General features: G+C 35.3%; 1 protein-coding gene across 2 annotated transcripts in view; it reads right to left on the reverse strand.

The window, feature by feature from the left end:
• Positions 1-12,520: 12,520 nt before the first annotated feature.
• LOC124721456 (protein DENND6B) overlaps positions 12,521-18,063 on the reverse strand; it is a 215,806-nt gene continuing 210,263 nt past the window's right edge. For both annotated transcript variants that reach the window (XM_047246442.1, XM_047246441.1), the window contains one exon: positions 12,521-15,017. In XM_047246442.1, the coding sequence (XP_047102398.1) occupies positions 14,820-15,017 (198 nt within the window). In that variant the 3' untranslated portion in view covers positions 12,521-14,819. The remainder of the gene's footprint in view (positions 15,018-18,063) is intronic.

Below are 18,063 nucleotides of genomic sequence, written 5' to 3' on the forward strand. Positions count from 1 at the left end.
CACACTATGGTGTATTTGGGCTGCTCTCTGCTACCTATTCTGATGGGCTGTGAGCAAGAAGTAACAGTTATGTCTAACTGTAATTGTAGTCACAAACGAATAAGAAGACAGCTGCACAGAAAGAGGTGGAAAATACTTTGTGGAATTTCCCGTGTGCTCTCTATCTTTATCCCATGGAATAAACGCCAACAATTGCCTACCCTGGTAAATGGAAATTCTAAGGTAAACACCGCATAGGGCCTTTTTTTCTGCTTCTGGATATCCCTACAAAAATTTATATGTTTGGAAGACTATCACTGTCATTTGTTAACATAATACTTGACTTGTTTGCTTTAATTCCACCCATAATAAACAGTACAGTGACTAAGTAGCTTCAGCAACTGAAACTAACATGAGAATCAGCTTTAGATGTTTCATGTGCATGGCACAACAGATTTGCAGTATTGGCTGGTGTGTCATATGGTACACTGCCCCTTATTACTATGTACAGTTCCACTATTCACCTTCTTACAAGCAAAGCAGTCTAGTTATGGACAACCTGGCTCATATCTTCCCTGAATACCTACAGCTTTTTAAAATTTTATAGCCCATAAATTATGCTTTGAGACACACTAATGGCAAATGCTACCTTAAACTGTAAATGACTAGCCATTATCCTAATTTATCAAGTCAAAATCCAGTAAATGACACTGCTCAAACATTACTAATTTTAACTTAATTAAACAAACTCTGTTTTTTGCCTTGTTCCACAAATTTTATTTTGGGTACTGCACAACTTATGTTTTGGGTTATAAATCCATCTTAATGCAAAAACAGTGTTTGTTTAATTAATTTGCAATGTTTCACCATAAATGCACAGTTGATTCAATTAAAATGATCACTAATTTTTCCCATCACAGTGAAATTTGCACTGAAAATGTATTATTTTTAAATATCAGTACTTCAGCAATGGCCCACTCTTCTCTTTCATGCCAACATAATAGAAAAAACCCACTTCTTGCTTTTCCTGTAGTAACACTATGTGGTATTACTCCAATTTGTATCATGTATGCCATTTTGATTAACAAGTATCAGGGTATCTTCATTGTCAATCCTCCTCCACCCATACCGTGCTGATTGATATATGAATCTGTGTTGTTAAGCTCATCACTGACTGACAAAATTAAAAACTGTGTCCTTCCATTCATGTAAAAGATTTTTATTCTTATTTCAAACTACCAGTAATGAACACAAGACAACTTCAACTCAACAAGAATGACTAACACTGAAACTCATCAAAGTAATGGAAACTGCTACTGAATCATATCGATGTACAGGTTCAAATAAAGTTAGATGGCAGTTAAAAATTGACAGCAATGCTACTGCCCTTTGGATGTGGCTTATTTCTTTGATTCAACAGTGGTAGGAGGGCAAGTACAAGCATTATACATCAATATATCAGCATTAATGACAGATTTTTATTTCCAGTGTACAATTGTGAAAGAGTGAAGGAAAGAACTACTTGGTTGTTCATCTAACACCATTTAGGCAAAGTATTAAAAAAATTGGAATGGTTAGACAAAAACCTGAATCCACTTTTCACATGCACAAGTCCAGTGTCAATTACTATTTTGTTTCAGTCAACATGTTTCAAAGAACATGTCCAAAGTTAAAAAAGCCTTTTTTTAAGATTTGGTATATATTGGGAATTATTTTAATTTTATGCATGCAAAAAAGGATAGAATAAAGTGAAAGCCCCAAGTTGAAATTTTTTTCTTTTTTTTAAAAAAGAGAAAAATTACAATTTATCACATTTACACAACACCTAATTAACTTAACTTCACAAAATGTTTCATAGTGACAGCAGAATACAGACAAACAGATTTAATCATTACAACCATCATAAACGTGTGTCAAAAATATAAATACAAGCAAAATCACTAAGCAACATAGCTTAAGGCACCAAATAATTGGGTTATCGGCTGGAGATCAGTGTTTTACATACCACACCAGAAAACACAAACAACAATTACAAAGTTATGAAACCAATCCTGTTTAAATATTTATAACATATTAATTTTTATTCACAATATAACACAAATTTGCCAATGTTCATCACTAGAACAGCTGGTAGAATTCTTCAGTTTAGTAATATTACTATTAATGTAGACTCAATGTCATTTTTTCTGCAAACTCAAATTTTTGTGTGTTTAAATGACACAGAGGGGTGTCATGGCAATTTCATTCTTTAATAATGTGTCCCACTGAATTTAGGTATCACAAATTTGTGTCATGATACAAATGTCACCTATTATTAACATATGCCACATGCAACTTCTCATTTATTTTCCACATTTTAAAAATTCTACCAGTATTCATTTAATTAAAGTACAATTCAATTCATAGCAAGAAAATGTTTGCAAATTAAATTTTCCAAGAGGTCATGATTTCTATTCTTCTTCTGTGACATTAAAACTGGGTTGTGTACCTTAAGAAAAGAACAATAATCTGGCTCCAAATATATATATATATATATATATATATATATAGAGAGAGAGAGAGAGAGAGAGAGAGAGAGAGAGAGAGAGAGAGAGAGACTTCAAAGAAAACCACCTTCAGTGATAAAAAGCTTTTTTTGAATACATCATCTGAGGTTTGCAACAATTACACAATTACATTTACAGATGAGGTGACATAACTACTTGGTGAATGAACAAGCCAATCAAATAATGACACTTTCCTACTGATTAGCAATTAAAAATTTAACCAGGGTTTTAGGACACATTGAATTGTTCTGGTGATATGTATGGAAGCCAAAAAATATGTCATATCTATATACTCTTCATCTCACACACACACACACACACACACACACACAAGCATTTTGTACATCTTAGATATCAAGGAGCTCTTAACTAATGTCTTTACAAAAATAATCAGCAGAACATGTCGAGCACAACTTTTGTGTTCCTGACATAATAGATTGCTATCTTGATCGATTTCATATAAAAGAGAACAAGAAATATAACAGATATGATGGTCTGAATTTGATAAAATATAACCTGCCAGTACCCTCGTGGCTGTTAATTGTGGTGCTGCTATGTATTTTGATCTCATGTGTAACTAGGGTATTTCTCAATATTTCACTAGTATGCATTTTAAGAATTGTTTTCCCAAATAAATGGCAGAAATTCCCTACAATACTGATAGTACAGGTTGGCCAAACCTTCTGATGCTGGACTTTAGCTTTGATCCATGACATAATCATATGATGTGTGATGTTATACAGACACAAACAGAACATGGCAATATTTATTTTGCTTCAATATTATTTTTTTGAAAGTAGGCGCTGGTAATACAGTGGTCCATAGCATAGCCCAAGGGCAAGATTAGGTTAGAAGGTAACAGTTTGAACACAAGTTGCTGAAATCAATGATGTCATGAGAATAACTATAATTCTTGACATGGCATGTATTTCAGACATACTGGATTTTGATGAGTGGTTTATGTTCATTGTTTGTAGCTGTCATGAGTCAGAGCAGATGGGAGCTACTGGCAGGTTCAGTATTTCTTAAGGCAATGCTAACAAGGCCACAGGCAAGGTGACAATCTTCCTCCTTAAAGATCATGATCATCATCATTCTCATTATTCTCCTCCTCCTCCTTTCTGGGACTAGACCCTTCAGCTTCTTCTTGCCTCAATCCAACTTTTTCCTGGATCTCTTCAGCCAATATGCCTGTATGACAGTGTCACTTTCAAAATCCTTGTATTGCCCATTCTTTCTAAAAGCTCTTCCAACCTGTTTCTGTGTTCATCCTTTTTATCCTGTATTGCACGTATCTGTAACTGATTCCATACATTCTGGTTTTTCATTTTATCAAGGCGCATGGGTCCCAGTAGTGCCACGAGGAATATCATTTCTGTGACTTTTCTGTGGTTATATTCTTTCTGTCTTAATGTATGCTTTTCACTGTCGTACAGAATAACTGGCACTGCCATCATCTTGTACAGTTTCAGCTGTGCTTTGTTCTATGCTGTTTTCAGTGTTCTGTTTATTTACTACATAAGCTTTGTATTTAAAATTTATACCTCAAAATCAGAACCATGGTATTCCAGGGCTAACATATAACAACAGCAAAGATTACTTTTGTTGATAAAATTTTAGAACAGGTTCAACATTTTAATTATTTAGGCTGCAATATCTGGTATGATTATGACAGAGATATAAATAATAAATTAGGAAACTACCAGGCAAGGTGTGGAACAACTCCTGATTAAGTATGGTGTTTAGAACCCTTTTAATAATTACAGAACAAAATCTATCAAGATAATCCTGAAAACACTAAAGTTGTGCCCCATTCATATTTTGGATTTTACTTTCACAACCAATACATATAACAAGTGTTCTGCTCAAAAAGAAACTCTGCCCCTATGTGTGATCATGCGTGCATGCATACACGCATCTCCCCCCCTTACACACACAGTCACACACAGAGGAGGGGTAGGGGCAGGGGCAGGGGGAAGGGGGAAGGGGAAGGGCGGGGAGAGGGGGAGAGGGGGAGAGGGAGAGCACTTAAGCTTACAAGTGATATTCGCAGCACCATAGAAAACACACTGACAGCTCACTTGAGCTGATTCAGTCCAATAATACACACACACAAGAGTTATTATTTATCTTCATAAAATACATATACATATAATCACTGTGATATGAAAAGTTTTTCCATTTGTACATATAAATCTTCCAGGAACAGGACACAAGGAAAACTGCAGAGCGATAAAATCATGATCACCTAGAAGAAGACAATAAAGTTGGTAACTACAAGGTGATACACAGTCAAATGGGCTTTGCGAACAGTAACAGATTCCTTTGTTTTGACTGGGAAAACAATACATTTTCTTGGACCATACTTCCATAAATTTAACATTGTAATTTAAGTTTCACAACTGATACAGTATTGCCTACTTGTGCAGTACTAGCAAACATCATAGTTGCTACTAGCAACACCAAACAAGACCAACATGATTTATATTTCCTTGGTACATTACAGATATGCTTGGTTATATGCCTCATAAAACAGCAACATTAATGAATGTGAAGTATAAAACAGAGAGTGATTCACTATGGAACCAGAGCTAAAACACGTACTTACATACATACATCACAACAACTGGTTACACTTTAAATACTTGGAAGACACAAAATATTCTTCACAATGTCCACTATTAACTTGTTTTCCCAACCATAATTTCAGCAGCGGTGTGCCACTGTATAATTTCTGTCTCTGTTATCAAAAGTCTTTTCAAGAGAATTTTTCTTAACACTATGTATATATACAACATGACACTTTGTTGCATGACATGATACATTTTATCCTTTTGGAACAGATCTACACAGTAAAATTTGTTAATAAGACTTCAGTCACCAAAACTAAAATAATTTTATGAGGTTTTAAGTATTATTTGTACATAAATGAACACGGTAAAGATAATATCATCACACAGCAATGGTCCTCCTGAAGTAAAAACAAATGGTAAGACTGGTCCTGCACACATTAAGTAAGATGTAGCAAACATTTCTTTCAAGAATTTGCAACAATCATCAGTTTTGAATTTTAACACATATTTTAATATTAATCAAGACTCTTGTAGGTCATCAGTTACAAGAGTTTAGTTGCTTCTGTGGCATTATCAATATGGTAATAGATTTTCAAAACCAGGAAAAAGACTCAAAAATGCAGTGGTATCTACATACTTTATGTGTCTGATGGGAAGAGAACAGCTTTCTATAGAGTGTAAATACAATAATGTAGGTAAAACAGGGTACAGAGCACACAGTTTCACCTTCCAGCCAGATATTCAGTTTTTTACATACTTTTTTAGTTCAAAGGGAGTACATTCTGCTAGCTTCTCACAGGAAACTTCACCTTTTTTTAAAAAAAAATCAGATGCAGTATTTTTCTGGTTTTAAGCTATTCACATAAATTCAAATATAATTTTTTTCTGAAGTGGTGTACTGAGTTTATCCTGATATTATGGACAGCAGAAGTTCAAAACCAAAAAACAATAAGTACAGCTTCAAGGATTTACAGAGCCATCATCTGCAAAGTACTTCTGTTTTGCTTAAAAGACAATTTACAGCAACATAAGAGGTCAAATAATTAACTTTCTTGAATTCAACTGTACGTTGAAATCCTCTCAAAATGTAACACACAGGACTACTGTTATTAATTTTTGCCAGCTTTATGGTCTTGCAACATGCATTAAATAGTGGTGCTTTTATGTTTCATGTGTTTCTCTTACAGTGAACATCTGGTTTCAGTTTTGTTGAATTTCTGATTACCACTGCTCTAATCAATATTGCCAGAATCCTTACATAGAGATGTTGATGGTCAACTATTTTCTTAATCACTAATTGCACTGATCTAAAACAATTATTTGCAATTTATTTCTCACTTTCGAGAAAGCGAAAGCAGATAAAAGGAACTTACGGCAGTAGAATGAATTAGTATTAATCACTTGCTAACAGAAATTACAGTGATGATGGTAAACAAATCAAACATCTTTTGAGGCAACAACAGGAAGAAGACTAATGAGGCAGCAAGAATAAAGATTACGTGGAGAGAGATGAATTATACAAATGAAGTGCATATAAAGGATAGAAGTTCAAAAGATTAAAAACTGACATGAATGTGTCTTCAGTATTTATTTTGATTGGTTTAACTTATGATAGCTACTAGTAATATTGTTTGTTCTCCAGTTTAACAACTTCAGGATGAAAACAAAATACAGAAATATCTCTATTACAGTCAATCAGGGAAACTTTGTACCACTTTTTACAATTTTTTTTTTTTTTTTTTGGAAAATACTGGACACAAAATAAATTACACAATGCAACACACATTGCAGCACTTTACATCTGTAGTTACTGAGTGCTTGGAAAAGAAAAAATGTGTACTAATATGATCTATTCGAGTAAAATTTTAATTTTAATGCTGGTACAAAGTTACACTATTATTCAGGATAACTTTAGTCCAGTCTAAAAAAACTAAGAATTTTTCCTTTATCTAATGCTCTCAATAACACCAGAATGAAATCAGGTGTTAATAAGAAGTAAAAACACTGTTAACTCAGTACTGCAGGTTTACACCAAAATATCGAGATATTTGTATCAACTTAAATCACTATCACCAGAAGGTTTCTTCACAGCCAGAGCAATTAATGGATGATCACAAGCCCAAGAGCTTGCATAAAGTGGGACAGATAACTGAGACACTAACTAGAAACCACAGAAGCAATAAAAATTTACTTTTAGTAAAAAATAATGGAATTAGATTCAGCAGTAGCCACATCAAACAAAAGTGGTAAGTGGTACAAATATACCCTGACTGGTAAAAAGTTACCCTTATTGACTGTAAAAAGAAGCGAATCTGTTTCTGTTACTCTAGAAGACAGTGTGTACAATTTCCATAGCTCCAGTACCATGTCTGATATCAATTTAATAAGCAGCGATACCAAGTGAAATGCCCTTCTCTTTGATATATTACTTACTTCTTTAGCTTCACCTGTAGGAAATAGTGTTTCAAAAGCTTCAAAAGAGTGTAATTTTGACTATGATATACAGGGTGATTATAATTAAACTTTCAAAATGCTGTAGAAATAACACCACTGGTCAGAATGACATCAAATTGCAACGGAATATTATCAGAGAATGGGGAAAATGTATGACAGAAGAAAAAAAATAGTGTGAAAATTGATCAGTAGATGGCACTGTATGTGTTAGAGTATGTAAATGAAAACACCTGTAATTTGCATGACCGAATGAAGTAGGTATAAAACGGCAGGTACATGCCTTTTCCTCCTTTTGCGTCTGCGACATTCGCCATGACTGTCTCAATGCAGGATCACACTCTGCTTGTAAAGCTGTATTACAAGAATGATGACTGTGCACACATTGCTCTGCAGAAGTTCCGAACACTGAAGGGTTTGAAAAAAGGCGTTGGTCTGATGACTCCTGTGGGTCTGGAGAAAATGATTCAGAAATCCAAAAAGACGGGTTCTTTTGGTGTGCAACCTGGTAGAGGGAGAAAACAAATTTATTTGACATCAGTGGAAGCAGTGGCCACAGCAATGCAGGAGGAGATGAGTGGTGGTGTGCAAATGTGTAGTGCACGGAGAATTGCCTGACCATTGGACATACCAGTGAGCACGGTGCGTAAAATCCTATAACACATCCTTCTTTGCTATCCATTCAAAATTACTCATGTGCATGAGTTGCTTCCTGTTGACCTACCAGCAAGTGAGAACTTTAGTTTCGAATTTCTTGTTCAGACTGAAGTGAACAATGATTAGCCTTGGAAGATTTTGTGGACAGATGAAACCCACTTCCATCTGACAGGATATATAAATACACAGATGCGTTGAATATGGGCAATGGAAAATCCACACACAAATCAACCAGTACCACTTCATCCTGAAAAGGTCACTGTGTGGTGCTTACTTACGGCATCATTTATCATAAGGCCATATTTTTTTGAAGAGGCAGGTGCTTCCGGTCCTGTTACGTGTACTGTCATTGGTAAGTGCTATGAGTGTCTTTTGCGCAAGCATGTCATTCCAGGTCTCCAACAGTGAGAATGTGTGGATGGGATCATTGCAAGATGGTGCACCTCTGCACATTGCAAATTCAGTTAAGCAGCTGCTGAAACACCATTTTGGAAATGCTATAATTATCAGCCACCATTTCCCTACAGCCTGGCCATCCTGATCACCTGATCTTAAACTGTGTGACTTCTGGCTGTGGGGCTATCTGAAAGATGTTGTGTTCAGTGCTCCGAGTGCAAACTTAGCTGCATTGAAGGCAGGCACTGCGCAACACGTTCTGAGCATGACCCCAGAAACACTTCGATCAGTTGCAGAACATGCTGTTCCTTGATTTATCTGATTTGATTTTGACTGATGCCTTTTATGCAGTTTTTGGCCTCAGGACACTTAAAAACTGATTTTTCCCATCTGATGTGATATGACCTTGCTTTACATAACTAACAGGATCACACTTGTACACCCATACAGACTGAGTAGTACAGTTTAACGTCAAACGTACACCTTAAGCATTGTTGTATGATTTGTCATTTTTAGTCAACCACTATTAAATTATGATGCTTGCAGCACCATCTATTGCTACATTTTGTAATTTATTTTTCTTCTGCCATATGTTTTCCCCCTCCTCTGATAATATTCTGTTGCAATTTGACATCATTCTGACCGGTGGCGTTATTTCTACAGCGGTATGAGAGTTTAACTTTAATTACAATCACCCTGTATATAAAGGAGACTCAAATCTAGCATAATAATGCACCAAAAAGTTCCAGTATATTGATCAGCAATTTACCAAGGCTGCTGCTAAATGTAGAACTTTTGCACATATACAAATTCATTTGGGAAGTTGTAAGCACTGAAAATGATAAATTGTAACTCAAGTTTTGATTTTTTTATATGATTACTGTCCATTGAAAGTGATACAGTATAAAAGTATTACATATACATTGTGTGTGCATATGTAACTTTACAGATATGGAGCAAATAGGATAATCTCATGACGAAGCCTAAATTTATTAAATTTGTACTTTTGTCATTTCCACACAGCATTTTCTAAATAATTTCCATCTTTCTCTTTTATAACTTATACTGAATATTTCTATAAAATTTTTTTAAGATTCATACTTCACTAGTTCTGAATTACAGCTTGGTGTTATTTCAGCATGCCAATGACCTTGTCACAGTGGTAACACTGGTTCCTGTCAGGTCACCAAACTTAAGAACTGTCACACTTGGTGATCACTTGGATGGGTGACTGTCTGGGACTGTTAAGCCTTGTTGGCAAGTGGGGTGCATTCAGCCTTTGTGAGGCCAATTGAGGAACTACTTGACTGAGAAGTAGCAGCACCAGTCATGAAAACTGACAACAACTGGGAGAGCAATGTGCTGACCACATGCCACTACATACCTGCATCCAGTGATAACTGGAGGATGACACGGCAGCTGGTCAGTACCACTCTGCCTTCTGAGGCCCGTTTCAATGGAGACACTGGACAGAGTTATTTCAACACTGTTTGGACATATCCAGAGTGGATACTATGAATATACCCAGAGGAGTCTGAGAAAACAGCAAGTTATAAAATAATAAAAGAAATAAAGGTAGAACAAGGTTATTGAATGTTTCAGATCTGAATCCCAAATAGTGCATTCCATTCTCCCTGTCTCCTGGAAGGAAGGGAGATAGTAATCCACTGAGATTCATAATTATCAAATTTGTAGTGATATAAATAATGTAGCAACAATGCTTGGTAATAACAACTGTTGTAGTAGTGCAATAATTTGCAGACTATCAGTGGAAAACAGATACTCAATTTGACAAATAAGTACTGTAACTTTCATTTGTCCCCTAATTTTGGGAATTCTTAGCACATGAGTTACCCGGTAATGCAATAATTATTAGAACAACAACAAATTAACAACACTGTTTTTCAAAATAGGTTCAGGACAGTGAAATAAACTGAAACTTTCAGAAAGATTGCTGCAAAATATGAAGGAGAGCTTTGTGAAGTTTGAAATGTAAGTACCAGAAGGAGTGAGGTGGTGTCTGTGAGCTGCATGTTGTGCCTGGGAAGCTCAGTCTGTGAAACTGAATGTTCTGAATGTGAGTGCAGCACAGAGTTTTAATCTCCTATGAAATTTCAGAACAGCACACACTCTGCTGGAGAGTGAAAAAGTCATTTCAGTGAAATAAATTATTTTATACGATTGTTCCTGCTGCATGGAAATTATATGTTTCTGAACAAGAGAATCTATCCAAAATGATATTTATTCACTCACCACTACACCCCTTCCTTCTGCCAAGAGAATATAACTGTCTGTTCAACACATCTTTATCTGCATGGTGGGCTCCATGTGGTTCCCAAATTGTGCAGCGACCGTAAACCATAAAAATACCAAATAAGCAGCAACCAGTCACAAAATCATGTTTAATCATGATTTTTCGACTGGTTGCTGCTTATTTGGTAATTTGCATCTTTCTCTGTCACTCCTTCCGTGTGTATAAAGACACTTGTTATAGAGGGGATACTTTCTTGAACTCAAAATGACTGTATACAGTTAAATAACTAGATTTCTTTTCAAAGAAGTGTTCTAATGTGGTGAATTATTACACAAATATCTATATTTTGGTGGATGTAGTAAACAGTAAAACATAATCCCACATGCATATTTCCTACTGTAAAGGTAATTAATCTCATAAGTTTAATAATTTGTCAAGTAGGAATCTTTGGAGCCTACTTATGGGTAGCTGGCTTATATCTGTGACTAGCAGGAACTTTAAGTTATAGCTAGATACCAACAGAATGTATGAGAAGCTGTGGATCTGGAACCAAAACATAAAATTAATGGCCTAGTTAATAGCATGCTGACCACATGCTCCACCAATACTGCCATTCAATGACACTTAGACTACGAGAAGATGCTGTGTTGGCTGGCATGTCAGTTTCCTGTGTGGCACTTGTACCAAAGTGATTACTTTAGCATTTCAGTTTAACTTCCCCACAAGGATTCTTTCTGAGTATTTATTTGGCTTCATAAGTGGCTAAAAAGCTTGTAAAAGTTCTTTACTGGATGTAACACCAGTAAGAAAAACTTGTCTGTGCTCTTAGTTCTTTTTTTCAGTGTTAAGATTTCTTTAATCATGTCATTTAACATACTGTTTTACATGTTGTCATTTATAGTCTTCTCATTTAAACAAGCTGAATTTTAATTTCTCTCATTACTTTCTCTAGTATTTTCAACCTTTTACAATCCCAAAAATACCCCTTATAATGTTCTGGTGACCAAAAATTCCTATTATATCAGTTCCCTACTTCTCCCTTCCCTCTCCTTACTGCCTTTGAGAAGTATAATTGGTACCTCAGTCTAAGGCAAGTCAGTGATACAACTTCAGCAGCACAACCTGGGCCTCACATAATACCTATATATAGGGTATTCCAGGAGGAGTGGTCAATATTCAGGGGTATGACAGGAACAATCATTTGAAGCACCAAAGTCTAGAAAACATGGGCTCTAAAATACATAACTTAAGAGCTATGAACACTTGTTCATCTTCTCTACTATGATACACATTTCTTCTATTGAACAAGTGCCATAGCTCTTAAGGTACGCATATTGGAACCCATGTTTACTATAATTTTTTTCCCTTCTTATTTTGGTCCATACTACCTTCTCCAAAAATATGAAAAGTAAGGAGCTGGCAGTAAAAGAGATTTGTTTCACAGTATCAAAGATGAAGAAGTGGTCATAGTTCTTAAGGTATGTTTGCTAGACATTTTTTTGCTTCCAATGATCATTCTTGTTACACCTCTGAATATTGACCATTCAACCTGGGACACCCTGTATAAAGTTTCTTTATACAATAAAGTTGAAATTAAAAAAGTTATTATTTCCACTTAATTATATTTCCCAAGCAAGAAGGATTGGAAAGAGAGACACTTAGCATCATGAGGCCACTTGAGAAATTATTTACAGCATGAGTAATGCCTCTGGTTTTGAGTGTCACTACCAATAATGTAGACAGCAGTGTGTTCATCTCATAACCCTCCAATGATATCACTCACAGACACCTTATGTTGGGTATGATTTAGTGATTGATCGGGAGGCCAATGTTCTGCAGGATGACAATGCCACAGAGATTAGTTGAAAAGGAAGGAACATTAGGATTTAATGTGTGCCATGACAAGATTAATAGAAATAGAAAACATATTAGGACTGGACAAAGACGAAGCAGGAAATGGCTCATGGGATTACTGAAGGAACAATCCAGGCATTTACCAGAAGTCATTTAGGAGAAGCATGGAAAACCTAAATCGGTATAGAGAGACAGACATTTGAAACCTGTGAATTTTTATTGCAAGTCATTTAAATTCACTTTTCTAAAAAGTTTACCTGCTCCATTTTACTATAGAGTCTACAATTAAACTACAAGCCATAGTTTCTGGTTAAATCACAATGGTCAAACGATACTATACACCACGTTGTACATTTAAGTAATGGTTATAAATTTTCTTCAAAATACACAATAGAAAACACCACTGTGATATTTTTTAATGTTTTCTGCTTTTCCTGTTCTTTTCTGCTTCTTTGTTCTGTTTTCTTTCTCAATGATCTGACTCCAGCTTCCTCATTTCAGATTCCTTATAAGTTTCTTCCCTGAGGGTTTATGTATCACTGCATTCACTTACAGGCCCTGAAGCATCAGTTTCCCATTTAAAGTGACACTGGGTGATGCTTTATAGTTGATCAATTTCATAACCACACTCTTGTTTTATATCACTTCAACCACGTGAAGGAGATTTACTCTGAGAATTTACTTTGTAATTTTTAATGTCTCTCTGCTGATTACTCTCTATGTCATTAAATGTTTAAAACACACACACATACACACACAAACATATTGAACTATATTCTGAGACACACAGTTGGCCAAAGCCTTGGACACAAACACCACTCTATAGTGTGATTAGTTGAAGCAAACATTCACTGAACATTTCAGCTTTTTAAAAGTTAGGCAGTCACTCAGGCCATAGGTACACTTATCTGACTTATACGATTGATCAAAAATATATTCAATCACCAAAATTCATCATCCTGTTTTTCACTAGCCTTTCCAATGAGTTCCCTGTTAGGCCTTGTTCATTCACATCTATAAATACACTGGCATAACGTAACACTGACATTAACACACACAAAATGCACTAAGTCTCTTTTTTAGTTATGTGGTTTTTCATGATACTTTCCAGCAATCAACTATTTCAGATGATTTTGTGATAACTGTACTTCGAGTTACTTCAAAAACTGGACATACTTTCAACCAATTGCAAGCTTAATATGGGTTCTAGTGGATAACTAGAAATCTTGGCTCACTGATCTGATATACTTGATTCCAAAAACATAATGAAACAGTTTTCCACACAGTACAGTACTGTGTCTCAGTTACACTACACACAAACATTTTTTCTCTTTTACCACTGCATAATAAATTTAACAACATGAGATATGTTCAGATGCTGACTGGAAGAAACACCGAAGTGAAACTTGACTGTGAATAACTACAATTAATGCAGGCTGATAATTGTACACTCATTTTCTACACACAGAACAACATCTAATGGGTTTCATTTACAATGGTCTAGTCCTGAACAAATAAAAGTAGAAGAAGCAAAATGCATACAGTGATACATGTCAAATTTCATTTCCTCCTAGGTAGTTACTTGCATCATACACCATGCACATAAAATGTTTCATTTGATGCTACTGTTAGGACAGTCAACACGTAAAAAAATTACCTTTTTTAACTTACTTCTACATTAAAAAGAGTGTTGGACAGATAAACATCTCATTCACTGTTGCTCTCACATTTGATGTAGGCAAGCTTGTTGGTCAAAATGGTAAACACAGGGACCAGCTAAAACTATAGCTCCATGTTCCACACACAGAGCTATTTAAGTTTTGGAAGAAATACAGAAAGAGTAACATCCATAACATACAATTACATTCACACACACAATATTTCAATCTACAAAAATGGTAGGATTTGTGAAACAAAATAATTATTTTCTTCAAGCCTCTTATGGACTCATAGACACTGGAGAGATTTTCAAGGCACCATTATTATCAGTTTACCAAGAGAGATTGCATTCCTCCAATGAGTCACATTTAACGTGATTCTCTAGTCAGTGAGGCACAGCAGAAGTTTTGGAAGATTACAAACTTTGTACTGAAACAGATCAAGACACCATCAGCTCACTTTCAACACAGCCTTCAGATCCTCAGGTAGTGTACACATGATCTCAGACATTCTGTACCGCAGCTGTTCTTGTACATCATCACTTAGGGGAAGATCATTCGCTTTACACTGTTCTAGCTTCTGGCGAATCCTCAAGATCATATCAACAATTTCCACTTCTTGTCTGCCTTTCACCCACATCTTCAGATCCTAAAAACATTGATCACATATTTTGTGTAACAGATTTCATTTACTAATACAAGGGCTATCCACAAAGTACATTACGTTTTGGAATTAAAAATAAATAATGTATTGGAATTTTTTTTATTATATACAGACGAAAGCCATACTTAAATACTACTTTTCTACATAGTTGTCATTTAAATTAAGGTACTTATCATAGCGATGGACGAGCTTGGAAATTCCTTCGTCGTAAAATTCGGCCGCCTGCGCCTTCAACCACGTGGTTACCTCTTCTTGAAGCTGTGCGTCATCATCAAAACGCTGCATAGCCAACTACTTCTTCATTGCTGTGAATAAGTGGAAGTCGCTCGGTGCCAGGTCAGGACTGTACGGCAGATGACGAAACAAATCCCAGTTAAAAGATTCTAGAACTTCACGAGTGGCATTTGCCGTGTGGGCCCGGGCGTTGGCGTGAATCAGCAAGATCTTTGAGCCCAACTTTCCACTTGTCTTGTATTGCTCTTCTGAGGTTGTGCAGAGTTTGGCAATACCTCTGAGAGTTTATTGTAGTGCCTCTTTCCAGGAAATCCACAAAAATCACACCTTTTCTGTCCCAAAAGAGGTAACCACGTGGTTGAAGACGCAGGCGGCCGAATTTTACGATGAAGGAATTTTCAAGCTCGTCCATCGCTACGATAAGTGCCTTAATTTAAATGGCAACTATGTAGAAAAGTAGTATTTAAGTGTGGCTTTCATCTGTATATAATAAAAAAAAATTCCAATACTTTATTTATTTTTAATTCCAAAACGTAATGTACTTTGTGGATAGCCCTCGTATAAATATACACTCAAATATTTCAGTTTAACACAGCATCAGCAGAAGAGTTAAAGAATATACTATTTGTTACTTCATGGCAATGGAAAGTTTTGGTAGAATGTAAATCGTTTAGAAGTAAGGGTGACGACTTTCACTGGGATTTAAAAATATTAGTTGTGATCTACATGTTATCTTTCACACGTGTCATTACTGAATTTCACACTGTCAAATTTTACATTTCCCAATAATATATGAAGAATTTGTTTAATCTCATCCCATTACCAGACAAATCATTAGAGTATTTTCCAAATGTTTGTGCACAATGAAACTGAAATTTTGGCATTCTAGGGCACAATACATTAGTGTAGGAGTTTTACTTTGCTGTCTATGAAGACACATGGAACTTTTAAATAGTAATAACAAATAATTAGAGTTTCATCTTCCACATCACATCACTCTATAATTCATAAAACTTCTGTACTATTGCCCATTAAGTCCCCATTCTCCCTTACCTCTCTAGACTGCCATCATTCAAGACCAAAATCCAAGATATAAAATTAAGGGTGTAACATAATAGCAGTGGAAAGAACCTCAGACATCAGCTGAAGTTACTTACCCAAAAATTATTACTTATTATATAAACTACATATCACTTTCATGAGGTACATAAAGGCTAGCTGTAACATCGATAAAAAATAAAGAGTGACTGTGTAGCCAAGGCAACATAATTTCAAATGGTAAATTCTTATATTTAAATTTATTTTCCTCTTTTTATCTCTACCGGTCAGCTTCCTGTCTGGAAATTAGCATATGTAAAAATATGATTGTGAATTTCACAACAATTCACAATTACACTTTACAAAACATGATGGTAAAAAAAACAACTCTAAAACCTAAAACTGAAAAAAATGTATTTTTTAACAATGCCTATAGATGGAACAAACATTTTTCTTCCATGAAATCTCAATATAAAGATCAAACTGAAGTAAAAATATTTATAAAAGAAGACACACCACCTCACCCAATACCAAACTTCAGGCAAGTGATGACTTGCAAATAGTTTTCAGCTGTAAGATGTGTCATGTTGATGATAGACAATGAAAACCCCGTAACTCCATCTGTCTGCGAAAACATCAGAATTCCAATAATCATTAACTTTATTACCAAAGAGAGGTTCAAAAGTGCATGGATTTCTCTAATCTGTCAATAACTAAGCTTCTACTATACAGTTATGCATGTAGTTACTTTAGCTCAATCACTTTATATTTTGTTAAGAAACCATTTCGCTTCTCCTTTAAAATGCAACAAAATGGAGTTACAGCATTTTTGTTGCCTACCATTGATATATGACATCGTCATTGGAACTGTAATAATTTTAAAATACCAGATGTCCAACAAAATGTGATACAAATATATATAAAATAACATACAAAATATGCAGGATGAGGGAAACTGGGAGTGTAACATAAAAAGAACCCACATTTTTCACAACATAAAATACGATAGGGCAAGGCATTTGATTGAAGATCCAAAAACAAAGAAAGAATATAATCAAAGAAAGCAGATATATCATCTGAACAATATTTTAATAACACTGAATAATACAATGCACAGAAGCACTTCAATACTTACACAAAGTCTCTGTGAAAACAGAGAAGATGCAATATATGGAAAGAAAGAACAACAACCACCAAGCCATGTGCACCAAATATGGAAAGGTTAACAGAGTGGAAACATTCAAATATCTTGGGGAATATGTACAAATAGGAGGATAAAACAAAGCATCTAACATACCAAGAACAGAAAAACTTCAGAAGGTATACAAACTGACATGGACACACTACAATGAAAGAAATATTTCAGGACAGGGTCAATTCAAGCACTACAGTACAGTTGTACTACCAGAAGCACTCTACGCATCAGAAATGACCACAGCTGGAGCATCAGGCATCACAGAGACAGAAAAAACAGAACACAAAATCCACAGAAAAATTTTTGGAGCAGTGCAAGGAGATGGTATATGGATGAAAAGACCATTCAAAGAATTATGTTAACACACAGACAGGATCGCAGACATGATTACAACATGCCAACTAACATTCTATGGACACATACATATAATGAAAAACAACAGACTCACAAAGAGGATTTTTGATGCAGTAAACAGTTCAACAAAAAAAATTGGCTTTGAGAAATAGAAGAAGACCTACAACAAGCAGACATCAGTACTTAAATGACAAATGAAAGAGAGAAATT

The sequence above is a fragment of the Schistocerca piceifrons genome, chromosome X, assembly GCF_021461385.2.
Source record: "Schistocerca piceifrons isolate TAMUIC-IGC-003096 chromosome X, iqSchPice1.1, whole genome shotgun sequence".
Lineage (NCBI taxonomy): Eukaryota > Metazoa > Arthropoda > Insecta > Orthoptera > Acrididae > Schistocerca > Schistocerca piceifrons.